This window comes from Rhinopithecus bieti, unplaced genomic scaffold, assembly GCF_001698545.2.
Source record: "Rhinopithecus bieti isolate Rb0 unplaced genomic scaffold, ASM169854v2 scaffold_574, whole genome shotgun sequence".
Taxonomy (NCBI): Eukaryota; Metazoa; Chordata; class Mammalia; order Primates; family Cercopithecidae; genus Rhinopithecus; species Rhinopithecus bieti.
The window spans coordinates 4,583,895-4,600,368 of record NW_016803605.1 but is presented as its reverse complement, the minus strand read 5'-3'; the positions used below and the strand labels follow the sequence as shown (position 1 = coordinate 4,600,368).

Below are 16,474 nucleotides of genomic sequence, written 5' to 3'. Positions count from 1 at the left end.
TCTGGGACACTAAGCAGTCAATTTGCCTGAACGTGTGTTTTTTCCTCTGTATATATGGAAATAAAGGTTTTTTTTATTCATCCATAGTGTAGTTGGCTTTTATTTCGTAACAAGCCACTTCAAAACTTACTGGCTTAAAGCAATAATCATTTAACTCTGGGTTCTGTGGGCTGGGTTCTGCTGAGCAGTTCTTCTGGTCTTGGCTGGGCTCACTCATGTGTCTAGCAGTTGATGACCTCAAGCACAGCTCTGATGGCCGCCGGCTGGGGTTCTCTTGTGTATGGCCTTACATAATGTAGTAGGCTAGCTCGAGCTGGTGGTTGCAAGGTTCTGAACTTGCATAACACCATGTCCACCCCTTTCCATTGGTCAAGTTAAGCCACAAGGCTCGCTCCAGAAGGGAAATAGGCTCCATCTCTTGATGAAAGGAACAAAGGATTATGGTAATTTTTAAAGTGATTTTCCATTACTGGCAAGACTTATTACTGAATACTAATATGTACGTTGGAGGCAAAATAGATACTAAAATACTGTCTTTTCTCCTATTTCTTACTTTGCCAGCATTTTGTTCGTTGGATGAATGGCAGCTGCCTAGAATGCCCCCCTCAGAAGGGGGAGGAAGAAGAAGTTGTTATAATAAACTTTTACAATGATATCTCTCTGAACCCTCAGATAATTGAACAAGCTGTTATGATCCCCCAAAATGTCCACAGGATTCTGATCAATCTTATGAAGTATCTACAAAAATGGAAGCGGTATCGACCTCTCTGGAAATTGGACAAAGCTATTGTGATGGAGAAATTTGCCGCCAAGAAACCTCCTTGTGTGGCATATGATGAAAAATTGCAGTTCTATTCCAAGATAGCCTATGAGGTTATGCGCCACCCTCTAATTAAGGATGAGCATTGCATCAGACTTCAGCTCGGGCATCTGGCAAACACAGTGCAGGAAAATGCCAAGTCCTGGGTGATTTCGCTTGGAAAACTTCTCAATGAGTCAGCAAAAGAGGAGCTCTATAATCTCCATGAAGAGATGGAGGTACTCAATCGCTGTGTGTAATTGAACTACTTTTCGTGTAAGTTGGGTCTTCTTTTGCGTCATTGCTGTTTTTTCTGTATTTGCTTAGTGTTCTTTGTACTTTCTGTTATAGCACCTGGCCAAAAGCCTTAGGAAGATCCCCAATACCCTTGAAGATCTCAAGTTTGTCCTTGCAACAATTGCAGAAATTAGAAGTAAATCTCTGGTCATGGAACTAAGATACAGGGACGTCCAGGAGCGATACCGTACCATGGCAATGTATAACCTCTTTGTAAGTCAACTTGTATTTTCTTATGCATTTAACAATTGGATTGACCACTAATGACCTTTCTCAGAAATGCTTCTCAAGTACACTGCCATTGATTCATTTTCAAGTAAGTGACTTTAAGTAATACATTGTAAAAATGTAAAGCAATGCCACAGTTATTTAGAATAATGAAAATATAGAGTATTTTTCAATCTGTATGGCTCGAACGGATTGATCTGTAACTATACTGTTTCCATTTTCCCTCTTCCTTTCTTCTTTTTTTTGTGTTAATTTCCTTTACTTTGGGAGGCCGAGACGGGCAGATCACGAGGTCAGGAGATCGAGACCATCCTGGCTAACACGGTGAAACCCCGTCTCTACTAAAAAAATACAAAAGCTAGCCGGGCGAGGTGGCGGGCGCCTGTAGTCCTAGCTACTCGGGAGGCTGAGGCAGGAGAATGACGTAAACCCGGGAGGCGGAGCTTGCAGTGAGCTGAGATCCGGCCACTGTACTCCAGCCCAGGCGACAGAGTGAGACTCCGTCTCAAAAAAAAAAAAAAAAAATTTCCTTTAATAGATAAAGAGCTCTTGCAAAAATAAGAAGAGAGTGAAAGATTTAAGATGATAAAAGAAACCAGTAGAAGATAATTCAATCAGTCTTGCTTTGTTTAGGGTTGTTAAATTTGGGTTCTCAAGATCTTTCAAAGTCAGGGATGGGTTTTAGGATTTCTGGGTTCCCCCTGAAATCATATGGAAATTTTATATACTGTACGTTTTCCTGATGATGAAAGAATCTCAAGTTTTTGGCCCAGGTCTACTGCTCAGCAAGGGCGTTTGAGAGCGCCACATCCTAACCACTAGGCTGCAAGGGGCCTGGTGTTTGAAGCAGTCGAGCAACAGAAATGCTGAAAGACAAACTTCATGCACATCCTGATTTATTCATGGCAGTTTGTTTCTCTTCTCTAGTTTGTATTTCTCCCTCAACCAGGTAGATTTTGTCAGACTTTGCTTCACCGGCTTACATCACGGAAATAATAGAAGAATCGCTGCAACAAAGGATTTTACACTAAGTGTGTAATGAGTCACACTCAAAAAATGAAGCAGAATGTCAAATTCCAACAACAACAAAAACAACAAAACAGTGACAATTGAGATTTTGATTATGATTGCATTGATCCTGTAGATTAATCTGAGGCAAATGGACATCCTGTCATATTGAGTTTTCCTATCCACGAACATGTTCTCTCTCTCTTTATTTAGGTCTTTAATGTCTCCCCGTAAAGATTGATAATTTTCCCCATAGAGACCTTACCTATTTTTCGCCGGATTTATTCCTAGGTACTTGATATTTTTAGATGCTCTTGTAATTGGTATCTTTAATTTTTAATTATTTTATTTTTTATTGTTATATAGAAAGACAATTCATATTTGCGTTCTACTTTTTTATGATCAGTAATTATTAACTTTAATCATTTATTTATCCACAGATTATTTTGGATTTTCTAGGCACACCATTATATAAACTGTGAATATTGACAGTTTCATTTCTTCTTCTTTTTTTTTTTTTGAGACGGAGTCTTAGTGCAGCGGCCAGATCTCAGCTCACTGCAAGCTCCGCCTCCCGGGTTTACGCCATTCTCCTGCCTCAGCCTCCCGGGTAGCTGGAACTACAGGCGCCCGCCACCTCGCCCGGCTAGTTTTTTGTATTTTTTAGTAGAGACGAGGTTTCACAGTGTTAGCCAGGATGGTCTCGATCTCCTGACCTCGTGATCCGCCCGTCTCAGCCTCCCAAAGTGCTGGGATTACAGGCTTGAGCCACCGTGCCCAGCCTCATTTCTTCTTAATTTTTAAATATTTTGTTTATTTTTCTCACCTTATGACTCTAGCTAGGAATTCCTGTACAAGGTTGGATGAAAGGGGGAGCAGGGGAAATGCATGTCTTGTTCTTGGTCTCAGAGGAGAGGAAAAGCTTTTGGCACTGTATCATTAAATATGGTAATTGCCTTGTGGTTTATTAGATTAACTCTAATACAGTAAGAGAAATATACAGTTGTGTATATTTAACACAATGGGGATATGTTCTGAGAATGTGTCAATGGGCAATTCCATAATTGTGCAAACATCATGGAATGTACTTATACAAATCTAGATGATATAGCTACTACACACCTAGGCCATATGGTAGAACCTATTTCTCCTAGGCTGCAATCATGTACAGCATGTACTGTACTGAATACTATAAGCAATGTAATGTAATAGTAAGTATTTGTGTATCTAAACATATCTAAACATAGTAAAGGTACAGTAAAAATACAGTATTATAATCTTATGGGAATACTGTCATATATGCAATCCATTTTTGTCCCAAAACATCATTTTGTTGCTCTTTAATCTTTGACAAAAAACCAGTGACTGTCTTTGGTCATTGTCCCTGGTTCCTGACACAAAGCTTCCAAAACACTTGTAATTTCCTGAGTGATAGGGGTCACAGGAACAGATCTTTTGTTACAATATTGTTCTTTGTCCCTGGTTCCTGGCACACAGCTTCTCAAATCCTTGAACTCTGGAGTGATAAAAGTATCTTTTGTATGCAAGTGAAATGACTGGTAGCTGGGAGCCCTAGACAGCTTCAGCGTGGGTGATAGTTGCCAGAAAGATCAAGACATAAATTATTTAGAGGTTCGGAGCTTTCAGATGCCCATCCTCGCCACCCTTGGGGAGGGAAGAGGGGCTGGAGATTGGAGATCAACAAAGGCTAGTGATCTAATCAGTCATGCCTATGTAATGAAATCTCCATGAACATCCCTAAATTATGGGATTTGGAGAGCTTCCAGGTTGTTGACCACACCAAGGTGCTGGGAGAATGGTGTGCTCAGAGAAGGCATGGAAGCTCTGTGCACCCCCCAGCCCCATACCTTGGCTTATGCATCTCTTTCATTTGGCTGTTCCCGAGTTGTGTCTTTTATAATAAATCAGTGATGGTAAGTAAAGTGTCCTGAGTTCTGTGAGCCATTTCAGCAAATGGTCAAATGTGAAGGAGATGTATGTGGGGGAACCCCTGATTTTGTAGGCAGGTTGAACAGAAGTCTGTGTACTCTAGGCACCCAATACTTGCAACTGGCATCTGAAGTGAGGGCAACCTTATGGGACTTACACCTGCATTTCTATTGAGTATAGGCCTAGACATGAAGTTGCTGGGTTATAGGAATCCACATGTTCAGCTTTACTAGATTCTGCTAGTTTTCCAAAGTGATAGTTCCCCTTTACATCCACACCAGCGTGAATAAGGTTTCAGTTGCTCCATATCCTTACAAACACTTAGTTTATTGATCTTTTGGAAACACCGACTTTGGTTTGTTTTTTTTTTTTTATCCTTTTTATGTGTGGATATTATCCCATCATCCTCTGGCCTCTATTGTTTTGATGGAGGAGTTGACTGTTAGTCTTTTTGTTGCTCCCTTTCAAGGTAGTCTAGTCTAACTAGTTTTTTTTTTGGTCTGCTTTTAAGATTTTTTTTTCAGTCTTTGGTTTTCAGCAGTTGTAATATGATGGAACTAGGTTCTTTTGTTTTGTTTTCTTCTTCTTTTTTTTTTTTTTCCTGATTGAGATTTGTCGTACTTTTAAAATCTGCAGGTTGATGTCTTTACCTAGTTTTGGAAAATTAACAGTTTTTGCCTTATTTTTTTCCCCCCTTCTGAGACTCCAATTCCACATATGTTGGACCTTTCTACAATACCCTGTACCCCTTACATTCCTTTCTGCCTTTTCTTTCTGTGGTTTATTCTAATACTTTGACCTAAACTTTAAGTTCGTTAATTTTCTATTTATTTGTGTCTGATCTGCTTTTCCTGGTTCCTTAAACAATCCTTTGAGCTCTTGATTTCAGGTGTTACCATTATCCATTCTAGAATTTCCATTTTAAAAACAGTCTCCTGTGCTCTACCAAAATTCTCAATTTTGTTTTTGTCTTTTGATTCCTTTACTCTATTAAATAGAATTATTTTACATTGTGTGTCTTATAATTCTGTCATGATCGTTTATGTTTCTGTGAATCTCTTGGTTTTGGTTAAGTTCTTTCATGTCTTTATATGGCTGGCATTTCTAACTGAGTTCTTAACAGCATATGTGATAAATTGGAGAAAGAGGATTGGAGGCGTTGGATGATGTTACATTCCATCTGAGGAGATTGATTTTTGCTTCTAACAGACACTACAACTGGGTACATTAGCAAGCTAAGCTAACCTTATTCTAATCAGAGATTCAGTTGATTTGAAGCTGGGCTTTAGTTTATGATGGGTATATCTCTCTGTAATATCTCTATCTCTCTCTTTTTTTTCTTTTTTCTTTTTTTTTGAGACAGAGTTTCCCTCTTGTTGCCCAGGCTGGAGTATAATGGCGCGATCTCGGCTCACCACAACCTCCGCCTCCTGGGTTCAAGCGATTCTCTTGCCTCAGCCTCCTGAGTAGCTGGGATTACAGGCATGCGCCACCACCCTGGCTAATTTTGTATTTTTAGCAGAGATGGGGTCTCTCCATGTTGGTCAGGCTGGTCTTGAACTCCCGACCTCAGGTCATCCGCCTACCTCAACCTCCCAAAGTGCTGGAATTACAGGCGTGAGCTACCGCACCCGGCCTCTATCTCTTTATTTTAAAAAATGATTTTATACTGATTTTATTTTAATTATAAAATTTGCCTTTAATATTTATCTTTTTTTTTTTTTTGAGACAGAGTCTTGCTCTGTCACCTACGTTGGAGTGCAGTGGTGTGATCTTGGCTCACTGTAATCTCCGCCCCCCAGGTTCAAGCGATTCTCCCACCTCAGCCTCCTGAGTAGCTGGAACTACAGGCTCCTGGCACCACGCCTGGCTAATTTTTGTATTTTTAGTAGACAAGGGATTTCACCATGTTGTCCAGGCTGGTCTCGAACTCCTGACCTCAGGCGATCCACCTACTTTGGCCTCCAAAAGTGCTGGGATTATAGGCGTGAGCCACCATGCCCAGCCAAATATATTTTTTTAATATTCCTTTTTCTTTTTATATTTACAAAGATACAGTCTCACTATGTTGCCCAGGCTGGTCTCAAACTCCTGAGCTCAAGGGATCCTCCTGCCTCAGCCCCCAAAGTACTGGGATTACAGGCGTGAGCCACCATGTCTGGGCTTAATATTTCAGTCAGTTTTTGAGTTGGTTTGAATTATCTACCCTCCTGTTGCCAGAAGCAGAAGTCCCTGGGAGGTAACTTTGACGATCAATTTCAATTCCAAATTGCTGAGCATTTATTGTTCATTCTGTTTTTTCTTTCTCCTAATTAGCCTCCTGATGCAGAGAAAGAACTGGTTGATAAGATTGAGAGCACGTGGTCCAATCTGTTTAATGATTCGGTGAATGTGGAGCATGCTCTTGGGGACATAAAGAGAACTTTCACAGAGGTGCCTTTCCAATTTCACTTCCTGAGTAAAGATATTGAAACATGTATTTGGGCTAAATTAATGTAACCTCGTTTTTCTCAGATTACTCGAGGCGAAATAATGAACTACAGAGTTCAGATAGAGGATTTTGCAAAGCGTTTTTACAGTGAAGGCCCTGGTTCTGTTGGTGATGATCTTGATACAGGTAAGAAAGTTCCTGTGGGTCTTACTGAGCAATCTGAGTATCAAATGTTTGAGTATGTTTTGCTTAAGAATTTTGTGGCAAGTGATTGTTGTGCCGTGATTTAAATATTTATTTCTTCCTCAAATACTTTTTTCTTGGCTCATTTTAGTGGTCATATAAAAAAAAAAAAAAAGCTGGACTAATGCAACTCATTGATTGTTGAGTGCCTGCTACCTGAAGGCGTTGAGACAAGTACCAAGGAGCAGCATCCGCTCCTGCAGGGGATACAGAGGTTTCTGCCGCAGCTCGGAAATCTTAAACACCAGCAGCTGCCTTTACAAATGCAGCATCTTATCCATCCAACTGCCTCTCTAACTCCTGTTACATGTATTCTTTGGATTCAGATGCTTGTCCTCTGCCCTTCACATCACATAGGCTAAGATGGTGACAAGATAAAAACACTAAAATTCTGTTTTTTTTTTTTCTTTTTTGAGACAGAGTCTCGCTCTGTCCCCCAGGCTGGAGTGCAGTGGCGCAGTCTCAGCTCGCTGCAACCTCCACCTCCTGGGTTCAAGTGATTCGCCTGCCTCAGCCTCCTGAGTAGCTGAGACTACAGGTGTGTGCCACCATGCCTGGCTAATTTTTGTATTTTTAGTAGAGACGGAGTTTCACAATGTTGGCCAGGCTGGTCTTGAACTCCTGACCTCAAGTGATCCTCCTGCCTCAGCCTCCCAAAGTGCTGGGATAACAGGCCTGAGCCGCTGAACCCAATCCTAAAATTCTTATTCTAAAGAGAATTTGGTAAATACCATGAGACAAAAAATACCGTGAGACAAACCAAAGACTGCTATGGCTTCCAAAGAAACGGGTGACGTTTGTTTAAGGATGCTCAAAAAAGGCGTCTGGGAAATGTGGCATTTGGGTAGATGATTGTGAGCAGGGATGTAGTGACGTAGAGTGGTGGTCGTCATTGGAATTGGGGGAGAAGCATAGAATTGGGAAGTCAGAGTGGTAGGGGAGTTATTAGTAGGATGATGACATTCTCAAGGGGGCAGCAAAGGATGGTGATGTCGACCACAAGGTAGACCAGCTCAGATTCCCTTAAAATAGTCTCATTTCTGAATGACCTGGTTGTGAGAATTAGACATAATTTTCTAACTGGGGGAGACTGGAGATGTCATTGGTCTTTCGGTTTTAGTTAGAATGGCGCCACAATTCTAAATTTGTCTTCCCGTGTGGTTTATGAGGATGAAATTATAATTGAGGTACTTTATGCATGATTTCTTATTTAATTTTGTATACCTTAAAATTGTATTTATTCATTTATTGATGTATTTATTTACTAGGAGTAGAGCTTTTAGGTGTTTTTGAAAGAGAGCTGGCAAGACATGAAAAGAGCCGTCAGGAACTGGCTAACGCTGAGAAACTTTTCGATCTTCCTATTACCATGTACCCAGAGCTGCTGAAAGTGCAGAAGGAAATGAACGGGCTGAGGATGATTTACGAGCTCTACGAAGGACTAAAGGTGAGTATCTCCCCAAAAGCAAAGGACTCAAGCTCACCGAAGGGGATGTAGGAATTACTTAGGCCCCGCAGACTTTGATGCCACCATAATTATGAGCTTGGGTCTGACTTCGTGGAAACATTCATTTTGGCCGTGGGAGGGGGATGGGGAGTGATTGCCTATAGGTACAGGGTTTCCATTTGGGGTGTTGAAAAAGTTCTGGAAATAGGCCAGGTGCAGTGGCTCACACCTGTAATCCCAGCACTTTGGGAGGCCAAGGCGGGTGGATCACCTGAGGTCAGGAGTTCGAGGCCAGTCTGGCCAACGTGGTGAAACCCCGTCTCTACTAAAAATACAAAAGTTAGCCAGGTACAGTGGCAGGTGCCTGTATTCCTAGCTGCTCAGGAAGCTGAGGCAGGAGAATCACTTGAACCTGGGAGGTGGAGGTTGCAGTAAGCCAAGATTGCGCACTGCACTCCAGCCTGGGTGACAAGAGCAAAACTCCATCTCAAAAAAAGAAAAAAAAAAAAAAGTTCTGGAAATAGATAGTGGCGGTGGTGGCTGCCTGACATTGTGAAAGTACTTGATGCCATGGAATCATGCATTTTATTTTTATTTTTGAGGCAAAGTCTCTTTCTACCACCCAAGCTGGGATGCAGTGGTGTGATAATAGCTCACTGCAGCCTCAAACTCCTGGGCTGAAGTGATCCTCCTGCTTCAACCTGCAAAGCAGTCGGGACTACAGAGGTGCACCACCATGCCTGGCTATTCCTTTTTTTGTTTTTAGTAGAGGTAAGGTCTCGCTGTTACCCAGGCTGGTCTGGAACTCCTGATCTCAAGCGATCCTCCTGCCTCGGCCTCCTAAAGTGCTGGGATTACAGACGTGAGCCATTGCACTCAGCCTGGAATGATATATTTTAAAATGGTAAAAATGACAAAGTTTATTTTTTATGTATTTTACCATCATCATAGGAAAGAAAACTGTCTTTGGAGGTCAAGGGCTTGGTTAAGGTGTGGGGTAAACTGTTTAGTTGCAAGCGGAGATTAAAAGTTGCAAATGTCAGCCAGGCGTGGTGACTCATGCTTGTAATCCCAGCACTTTGGGAGGCTGAGATGGGCAGATTACTTGAGGCCAAGAGTTTGAGACTAGCCTGGGCAACAAGGCAAAACCCCATTTCTACTAAAAAATACAAGAAAAGTTCAGGCACAGTGGCTCACACCTGTGAGCCACCAGCACTTTGGGAGGCAAGGCGGGTGGATCACTTGAGGCCAGGAGTTCGAGACCAGCCTGGCCAACATGGCAAAACTCCATTTCTACTAAGAAATACAAAAATTAGCCAGATATGGTGGCACATGGGAGGCTGAGACACAAGAATCGCTTGAACCTGGGAGGCGGAGGTTGCAGTGAGCTGAGATCGCGCCACTGCACACCAGCCTAGGTGACAGAGTGAGACTGTCTCAAAAAAAAAAAACAAAGTAAAATAAAATAAAAATAAAAGTTGCAAATGTCATGTCATTTGGGTGCCTCTCATTGGTATATGTTTCCCATGCAAATTCATGCTACTCATTCATTTATCTATTGACTTGTTTCTTCATAACTCAGTGCTGTGCTGGTTGGAGTGTGGGGTCCAGAAAAGGAGTCATGTCTGCCTGTTCCTGCCCTTCTTGAGTCCCCAGGGGAGACTGACTATGTTAGTCTGGGTTCTTGAGAAACAGAATCAATAGGAGATCTATGTGTCTATGTCTATATCTGTCTGTATCTAATCGGTATGTATACCTATATCTATATCTAATCTATATCTGTATTACATTATCTAATCTATATCTATCTGTATCTAATCTATATATCTATTTCTAATATATATCTAATGTATATCTACGTATCTCTATCTAATCTATACCTATATGTATGAGATTTATGATGAGGGATTGGCTCCCATGATTATGGAGGCTGAGAAGTCCCGCGATCTGCAGTTGGCAAGCTGGAGACCCAGGAGAGCTGATGGTGTAGATTCTAGTCCTAGTCCAAGTCCGAATGCAGGAGAACACTGACGTCCCAGCTTGAAGACAGGCACAGAGAATGCATTCTGCCTTCCTCAGCCTTTTGTTCTATTCAGACCTGCAGTGGATTGGGTGAGGACATCCACATTGGGGAGGGCCACCTGCTTTACTCAGTCCCCCGATGCAAATGCTCATCTCACTCAGTATCTCTCACAGACACACCAGCGTCCGCTTGACACACAAGATTCACCTTCGCACCGATATATGAACAAATAACCATGCCGCCAGGATGTGTGCTGGAAATGAGGTGGACAGAGTCCTGAGATTGCAGAGGAGAAAGGAGAGTGACTCACTGGCCCAGGGAGTGCTGCTGAAGAGGTGGCCTGTGATGAGCCTCTGAACCAGAACAGGTTTTGCCTGGTGCAGGACAAGGCTTTCCAGGCAGAGGGTTGGGCAGGAGCAGAGACAGGAGATTTGAAGTTGTATCATGTGTCCATAACCTTTCCTCTAGACTGATGGCTTTACCAACCATGGATGCGCCAGAAAATGGGGTTGGGATGTGCGAAGCGGTGGTGGAGATGGAGATGGAGCCGTCAGAAGGGACTCTGGTCCCTCAGCGGGGGGATTGCAGGCAGGGGCTCCTTCAGGTCACTCCCCCAGTGCTGGCAGAAGGGATGGCAGCTTGCATTTTAGGACAATTATGGAGGGAATAGACAGGAGAGAAGATTCCAGAGATGGGGTGGAAAGTGATGAGACCTGGTGCCTGCACTAGGCAAAAAATTCGTAAAGTGAAAAACATACCCTCAGCTTTTAAAAGGAAAGGTATCATGAGAACTGAGAACAACCACACATATGTCAAAATAAGTGGTGTTTTAATTTTTAATTTTTCTGGGTTCGTAGTAGGTATCTATATGGGATGCATGAGATGTGTTGACACGGGCCTGCAATATGTAATAATCACGTCACCGAGAATGGGGTGTCCATCCCCTCAAGCTTTTATCCTTTGTTACAAACAATCCAATTATGCTCCTTTAGTGATTTAAAGATACACAGTTCTTATTGACTATAGTCACCCCGCCATGCTCTCAAATACTAGGTCTTATTCTTTCTGGCTTTTTTTTTTTTTTTTTTTTTGTAGCCAAATAAGCATTTTAAAAAATCCAGTGTTGAGACATGGCTTGGTCCTCCCACCCTACTCTGGTCTGTGGATGTTAAGGGACATTTCATCACCTGGAGTGACTTCCACTCTCCTTGAAATTTATTTTTTCCTAGCAATTGCTTTTCAAGGTTGTGTGTTGAGAAGATTCTCAGTGACACACTGGGTAGCTCCTGGGAGGCCGGGCAGGGAACTGTCGTTATAACCCCGGGGTGGCAGTGGTGCAGCTTGGGAGGCATGGGTGGATTCTGGATCTGGTTTGCAGGTAGAGTCAGTGGGACCTCCTGGAGGTGTGGACGTGGGTTGTGAGAGCAAAAGAACAAGGAAGACTCCAAGGTTTTTGGCCTGAGGAGCCGGAAGTGTGGAGTCGACTCTTAAGGGAAGACTCCAGGAAGAAGATCTGGGGATGGTGGTGAACATCAGGAATTCAGGGCAAGGTGATGTCTGCTGGACGTTCCTGTGGTGATGTTGAGGAAGCACTTGGATGTATTTGTCTGGAGCGCAGAGGAGAGCTGGAGGTATGAATTGGGAGTGTCCAGGTGCAGATGGTACTGAGCCACCAGTTCAGATGGGCTTACCTGGTGCCTTCGTTTCCTGGGGCTGCCAGAACAAATGATTACGAATACAGACCAGGAGGCTGAAAACAACAGAAATGTATCTCCTCACAGTTCTGGAGGCCAAGGGTGCAAAATCAGGGTGCCTGCAGGGCCGTGTTCATTCGGGGGCTCCAGGAGAGGCTCCTTCCTGCCTCTTCCAGCTCCTGGTGGCTTTTGACTGTCCTTGGTGTTCCGTGGCTTGTGGCTGCGTCGCTCCTGTCTCTGCCTCCCTTGTTACATGGCTGTCTTCCCTCTGTGCCTCTGTGTCTGTTTTCTCTTCTTATACGGACTCTGGTCATTGGATTTAGGGCCCACTCTAATCCAGTATGACCTCACCCTAACTACATTTGCAAAGACCCTCTTTCCAAGTAAGGCTTCATTCTGAGGTTCTGGGTAGGATGTGCATTTTCAGGGGATGCTATTCAGCCCACTACACTTGGGAGTGGGGTGGGTGGAGAGAGGAGCGAGGGCTGAGCCTGGGTCTCTCCAACATTAAATGCCGTGAGAAGATGTCCCTAAAAAAGGAAAGACGAGGAGGAGGAAGAGTGGCTCAGGTGGTAGGAGAACAAACAGGTGAGTGTGACATCTTGGAAACGTATTTCCAGGAGGTAGGACTGGCCAACTGCACCAGATGCTGCTGATAGACTAGGTGAGAAGAGGATGGAGGATCGACCACAGCATTGCATATCATGGAGGCCACTGGTGACTGCAACAAGAAAGGATCAATGGAGTGTGGCCGTGGAAGCCTAAATGGAGCGAATCCAAGGTGTATACCCAAGGGAAGAGGAAGCATGATCCTTGCAGACTTCTGCATGAACGTTCATAAACAACATTGCTGGTAATAGCCCAATACTAGAAACAACTCAAATGCCCATGAAGTGAATGGATAAATAAGCTGTGGCTTATCCACACCATGGAATACTACTACTCAGCAAGGTAGAGGACTGAACCAGTTATCAGTGCATCCACGCAACAACATGGGCGACTCTCAGAATTGTCATGCTGAGCGAAAGAAGCCAGATACAGAGGAGTGCATATTGTATGATTCCATTCGTATAAAACCCTGGAAAATGCAAACGAATTTACGGTGGCAGAACGCAGATCCATGGTTAACTAGGGGTAGGGACAGGAGGAGAGGGATGGGAGGGGTGATGACACAGGGTAATGGGGCAGCTTTTGAGGTTGACGAATGAGTTCACTATCTTGATTGTGGTGGTGCTTTCACAGGCATACACATCTGTCAAAACTTTGCAGATTGTACCTTTAGTTATGGGCAGCTTATTATATACCAGTTAATGCTCAATAAAGCTATTAGAAAAATAGGCCAGGTGTGGTGGTTCATGCCTGTAATCCCAGCACTTTGGGAGGCTAAGACAGGAGGATTGCTTGAGCCCAGGAGTTTGAGGCCAGCCTAGACAACCTAACAAGACCCCTATTTTATCTGCAAAATAAAATAAAAAATATCCATGCCTGGTGGTGCGTGTCTGTAGTCTCAGCTACTCAGGAGGCTGAGATGGGAGGATCACTTGAGGCCAGGAGGTTGAGGCTGCAGTGAACTGTGATCACACCATTGCACTACAGCCTGGGTGGCAGTGAGACCCTGTCTCAAAAAAAAAAAAAGTAATTTTACATGAAATCTCAGGAAAATATAACACAGGAAAATCTTCTCTTTATAATCATCAAGTAGGAACATGTTTTATTCTCACTTCTTAGCCTCAGCCTGATGGTTTGTAGACAGATTCTTGGATTAGTGATCTAAAGTGTAAATATTTTGTAACCTTAGCTTCTTTTATCAGGAAAAAGAAGCAAGTTGTGACAGCACCTGAATGAAGACCCAAGCAACTCCCTGATTTAAAAAACACCTGTTACGGCCGGGCGCAGTGGCTCACGCCTGTAATCCCAGCACTTTGGGAGGCCGAGACGGGCAGATCACGAGGTCAGGAGATCGAGACCATCCTGGCTAACACGGTGAAACCCCGTTTCTACTAAAAATACAAAAAATTAGCCGGGCTTGGTGGCGGGCACCTGTAGTCTCAGCTACTCGGGAGGCTGAGGCAGGAGAATGGCGTAAACCCAGGAGGCAGAGCTTGCAGTGAGCTGAGATCTGGCCACTGCACTCCAGCCTGGGGGACAGAGCAAGACTCCGTCCAAAAAAAAAAAAAAACAAAAACAAAAAAAAAAACACCTGTTACTTACTTTATACCTCTCACTTTTGTCTTTAGAAAAGGAAGATGTAGGCCAGGCACAGTGACTCATGCCTCTAATCTTAGCACTTTGGGAGGCCAAGGTGGGCAGATCATGAGGTCAGGAGATCGAGACCATCCTGGCTAACACGGTGAAACCCCATCTCTACTAAAAATACAAAAAAACAAAACAAAAAAACCCCCAAAAATTAGCCAGGCGTGGTGGTGGGTGCCTGTAGTCCCAGCTACTCAGGAGGCTGAGGCAGGAGAATGGCGTGAACCTGGAAGGTGGAGCTTACAGTGAGCTGAGATCGTGCCACTGCCCTCCAGCCTGGGCGACAGAGTAAGACTCCGTCTCAAAAAGAAAAAAAAAAGGGGGGGGAAACATATTTCTGGATCCCACACATCCTCAGATGCAGCATTATTTTTGCAAAAGCTTACAAAAAGTGGAATCCTTTTCTTGTTGTTTTAGATCCTTATAGTCAACCCCTTGTTTGTGAATTTCAGGTAGTTATAGATAGATGGGTAATACTTTAAAATGTCGGAATGTGACAGAGTCAAGAACTTGCTCTCCTTGTTGAATTTCCAAAGGGGTTTTTGTTGATGGAGTTGTTTCTTGCATGTTTCCAGGTTGCAAAAGAAGAATGGTCTCAGACCCTTTGGATCAATCTAAATGTGCAGATTCTCCAGGAAGGAATTGAAGGTTTTCTCAGGGCTCTCAGAAAGCTACCTCGGTCAGTCCGTGGCTTATCAGTGGCCTACTACTTGGAAGCAAAAATGAAGGCATTCAAAGACTCAATTCCTTTACTTCTTGACTTGAAACATGAGGCACTAAGAGACAGGTTTGTTTTGTCCTCTGTCCGCGGATGTGAAAGCGTGGGAGGAACTTTTAGTTAAAATTGTTTCCCTCAGTACATTATCTTTGCTCAGGTCTGTTGATGAAGCACAGATTTCAATAATGCTGCAGGGCTATACATAGGCATGACACAGTTCTATAATATTGTTTCTATGTAAAGTGTCTATAAAACTGTCAACCACAGGATTCTTTTAAAAAAGAAACATCCCAGCAGGTGCAAAGTGGCATTTGCAGTTGCTTTTCTTGAAGATTTAAAAAAGTATAATAAGTGGCCTCTATCAGCCCCATCCAGCAGACATGGAAAGGGATTCACATATGTAATTTACAGTTTTTTAGCTGCTACAGTAAAAGAGTAAAAACAGGTGAAATTAATTTTAATAGTATATTTCAATTAACTCAATATATCCCAAACATTATTTCAACATGTAATCAACATGAAGCATTTATTCATGGGATATTTTACATTCTTCTTAAAAAATATGTCGAAGCACAATGTGTGTTTTACACCTATAGCCTATTTCAACCTGGGCTTGCCCCATTTCGAGTGCTCCGTAGCCACCTGTGGCTTGTGGCCGCCATACTGATGGGATAGCCAGCCCTGTGGGTGGGACAGAGAAGGCTCCTATGCATGGGTCTGTGTTTATTTGGTGATGGCGCCACACAGACATGAATTAGTAGGAGTTACAGTCCTAATTTGTGAGTTATGCTCCTGCTCATGTGTTTCTCTATTCCTCTGTCATGTTTTCCAAAGTATGGTCATCTAGTCATGCTGTGACATCAAATGACTTCATTTTCCTTAGTGAGAAAGTCATCCCTTCTTTGGTTCCCTTCCCATCCTTGAGTTCACATTGAGAAAGTCTCTCATAAGTGCTGGCTTGTCTTCAACACATGTTATTACACCTGTCTCTACCTCTCAACAAGGAGCAGGCAGCCCTCAGGCCCCAGTGACTTGGGGTCTCAGCCCTCTTTTCACTGTCTGCTGGCTTCCCTGTAGCACTCACCCTCACCTTTACCTTTGCAGACTTCAGTTTCCTCATCTGTAAAACTAGGTAGAAGTAGGCATTTTCTAAGCTAACGTTCCCAGTTTTATGATCCCATAACCCAGTGTTTCTCAAACTTTGGTCCTGTCTCATCATTTTTGTCAGATCTGAGTATCATCTATGCTATCATGGCTTTATATTTTTCTTCCTATCAGTTTCTTTTTTATGGAAATGAATGTTATTCTAAAAGAAACTTACACCACCACTGTAAAGAGAAAACCAAAACTCTTGCCAGAAATAGAAAGTAATTATATATATAA

At 43.0% G+C, this 16,474-nt stretch overlaps 1 protein-coding gene across 1 annotated transcript in view; it reads left to right on the top strand.

Moving 5' to 3' along the window:
- DNAH10 (dynein axonemal heavy chain 10) overlaps positions 1-16,474 on the top strand; it is a 189,967-nt gene that overhangs the window by 57,292 nt on the left and 116,201 nt on the right. Inside the window, 6 exon segments of the mRNA XM_017888965.1 lie at positions 562-1,038; positions 1,151-1,309; positions 6,599-6,715; positions 6,797-6,899; positions 8,225-8,403; positions 14,949-15,160. Of these exon segments, the coding sequence (XP_017744454.1) occupies positions 562-1,038; positions 1,151-1,309; positions 6,599-6,715; positions 6,797-6,899; positions 8,225-8,403; positions 14,949-15,160 (1,247 nt within the window).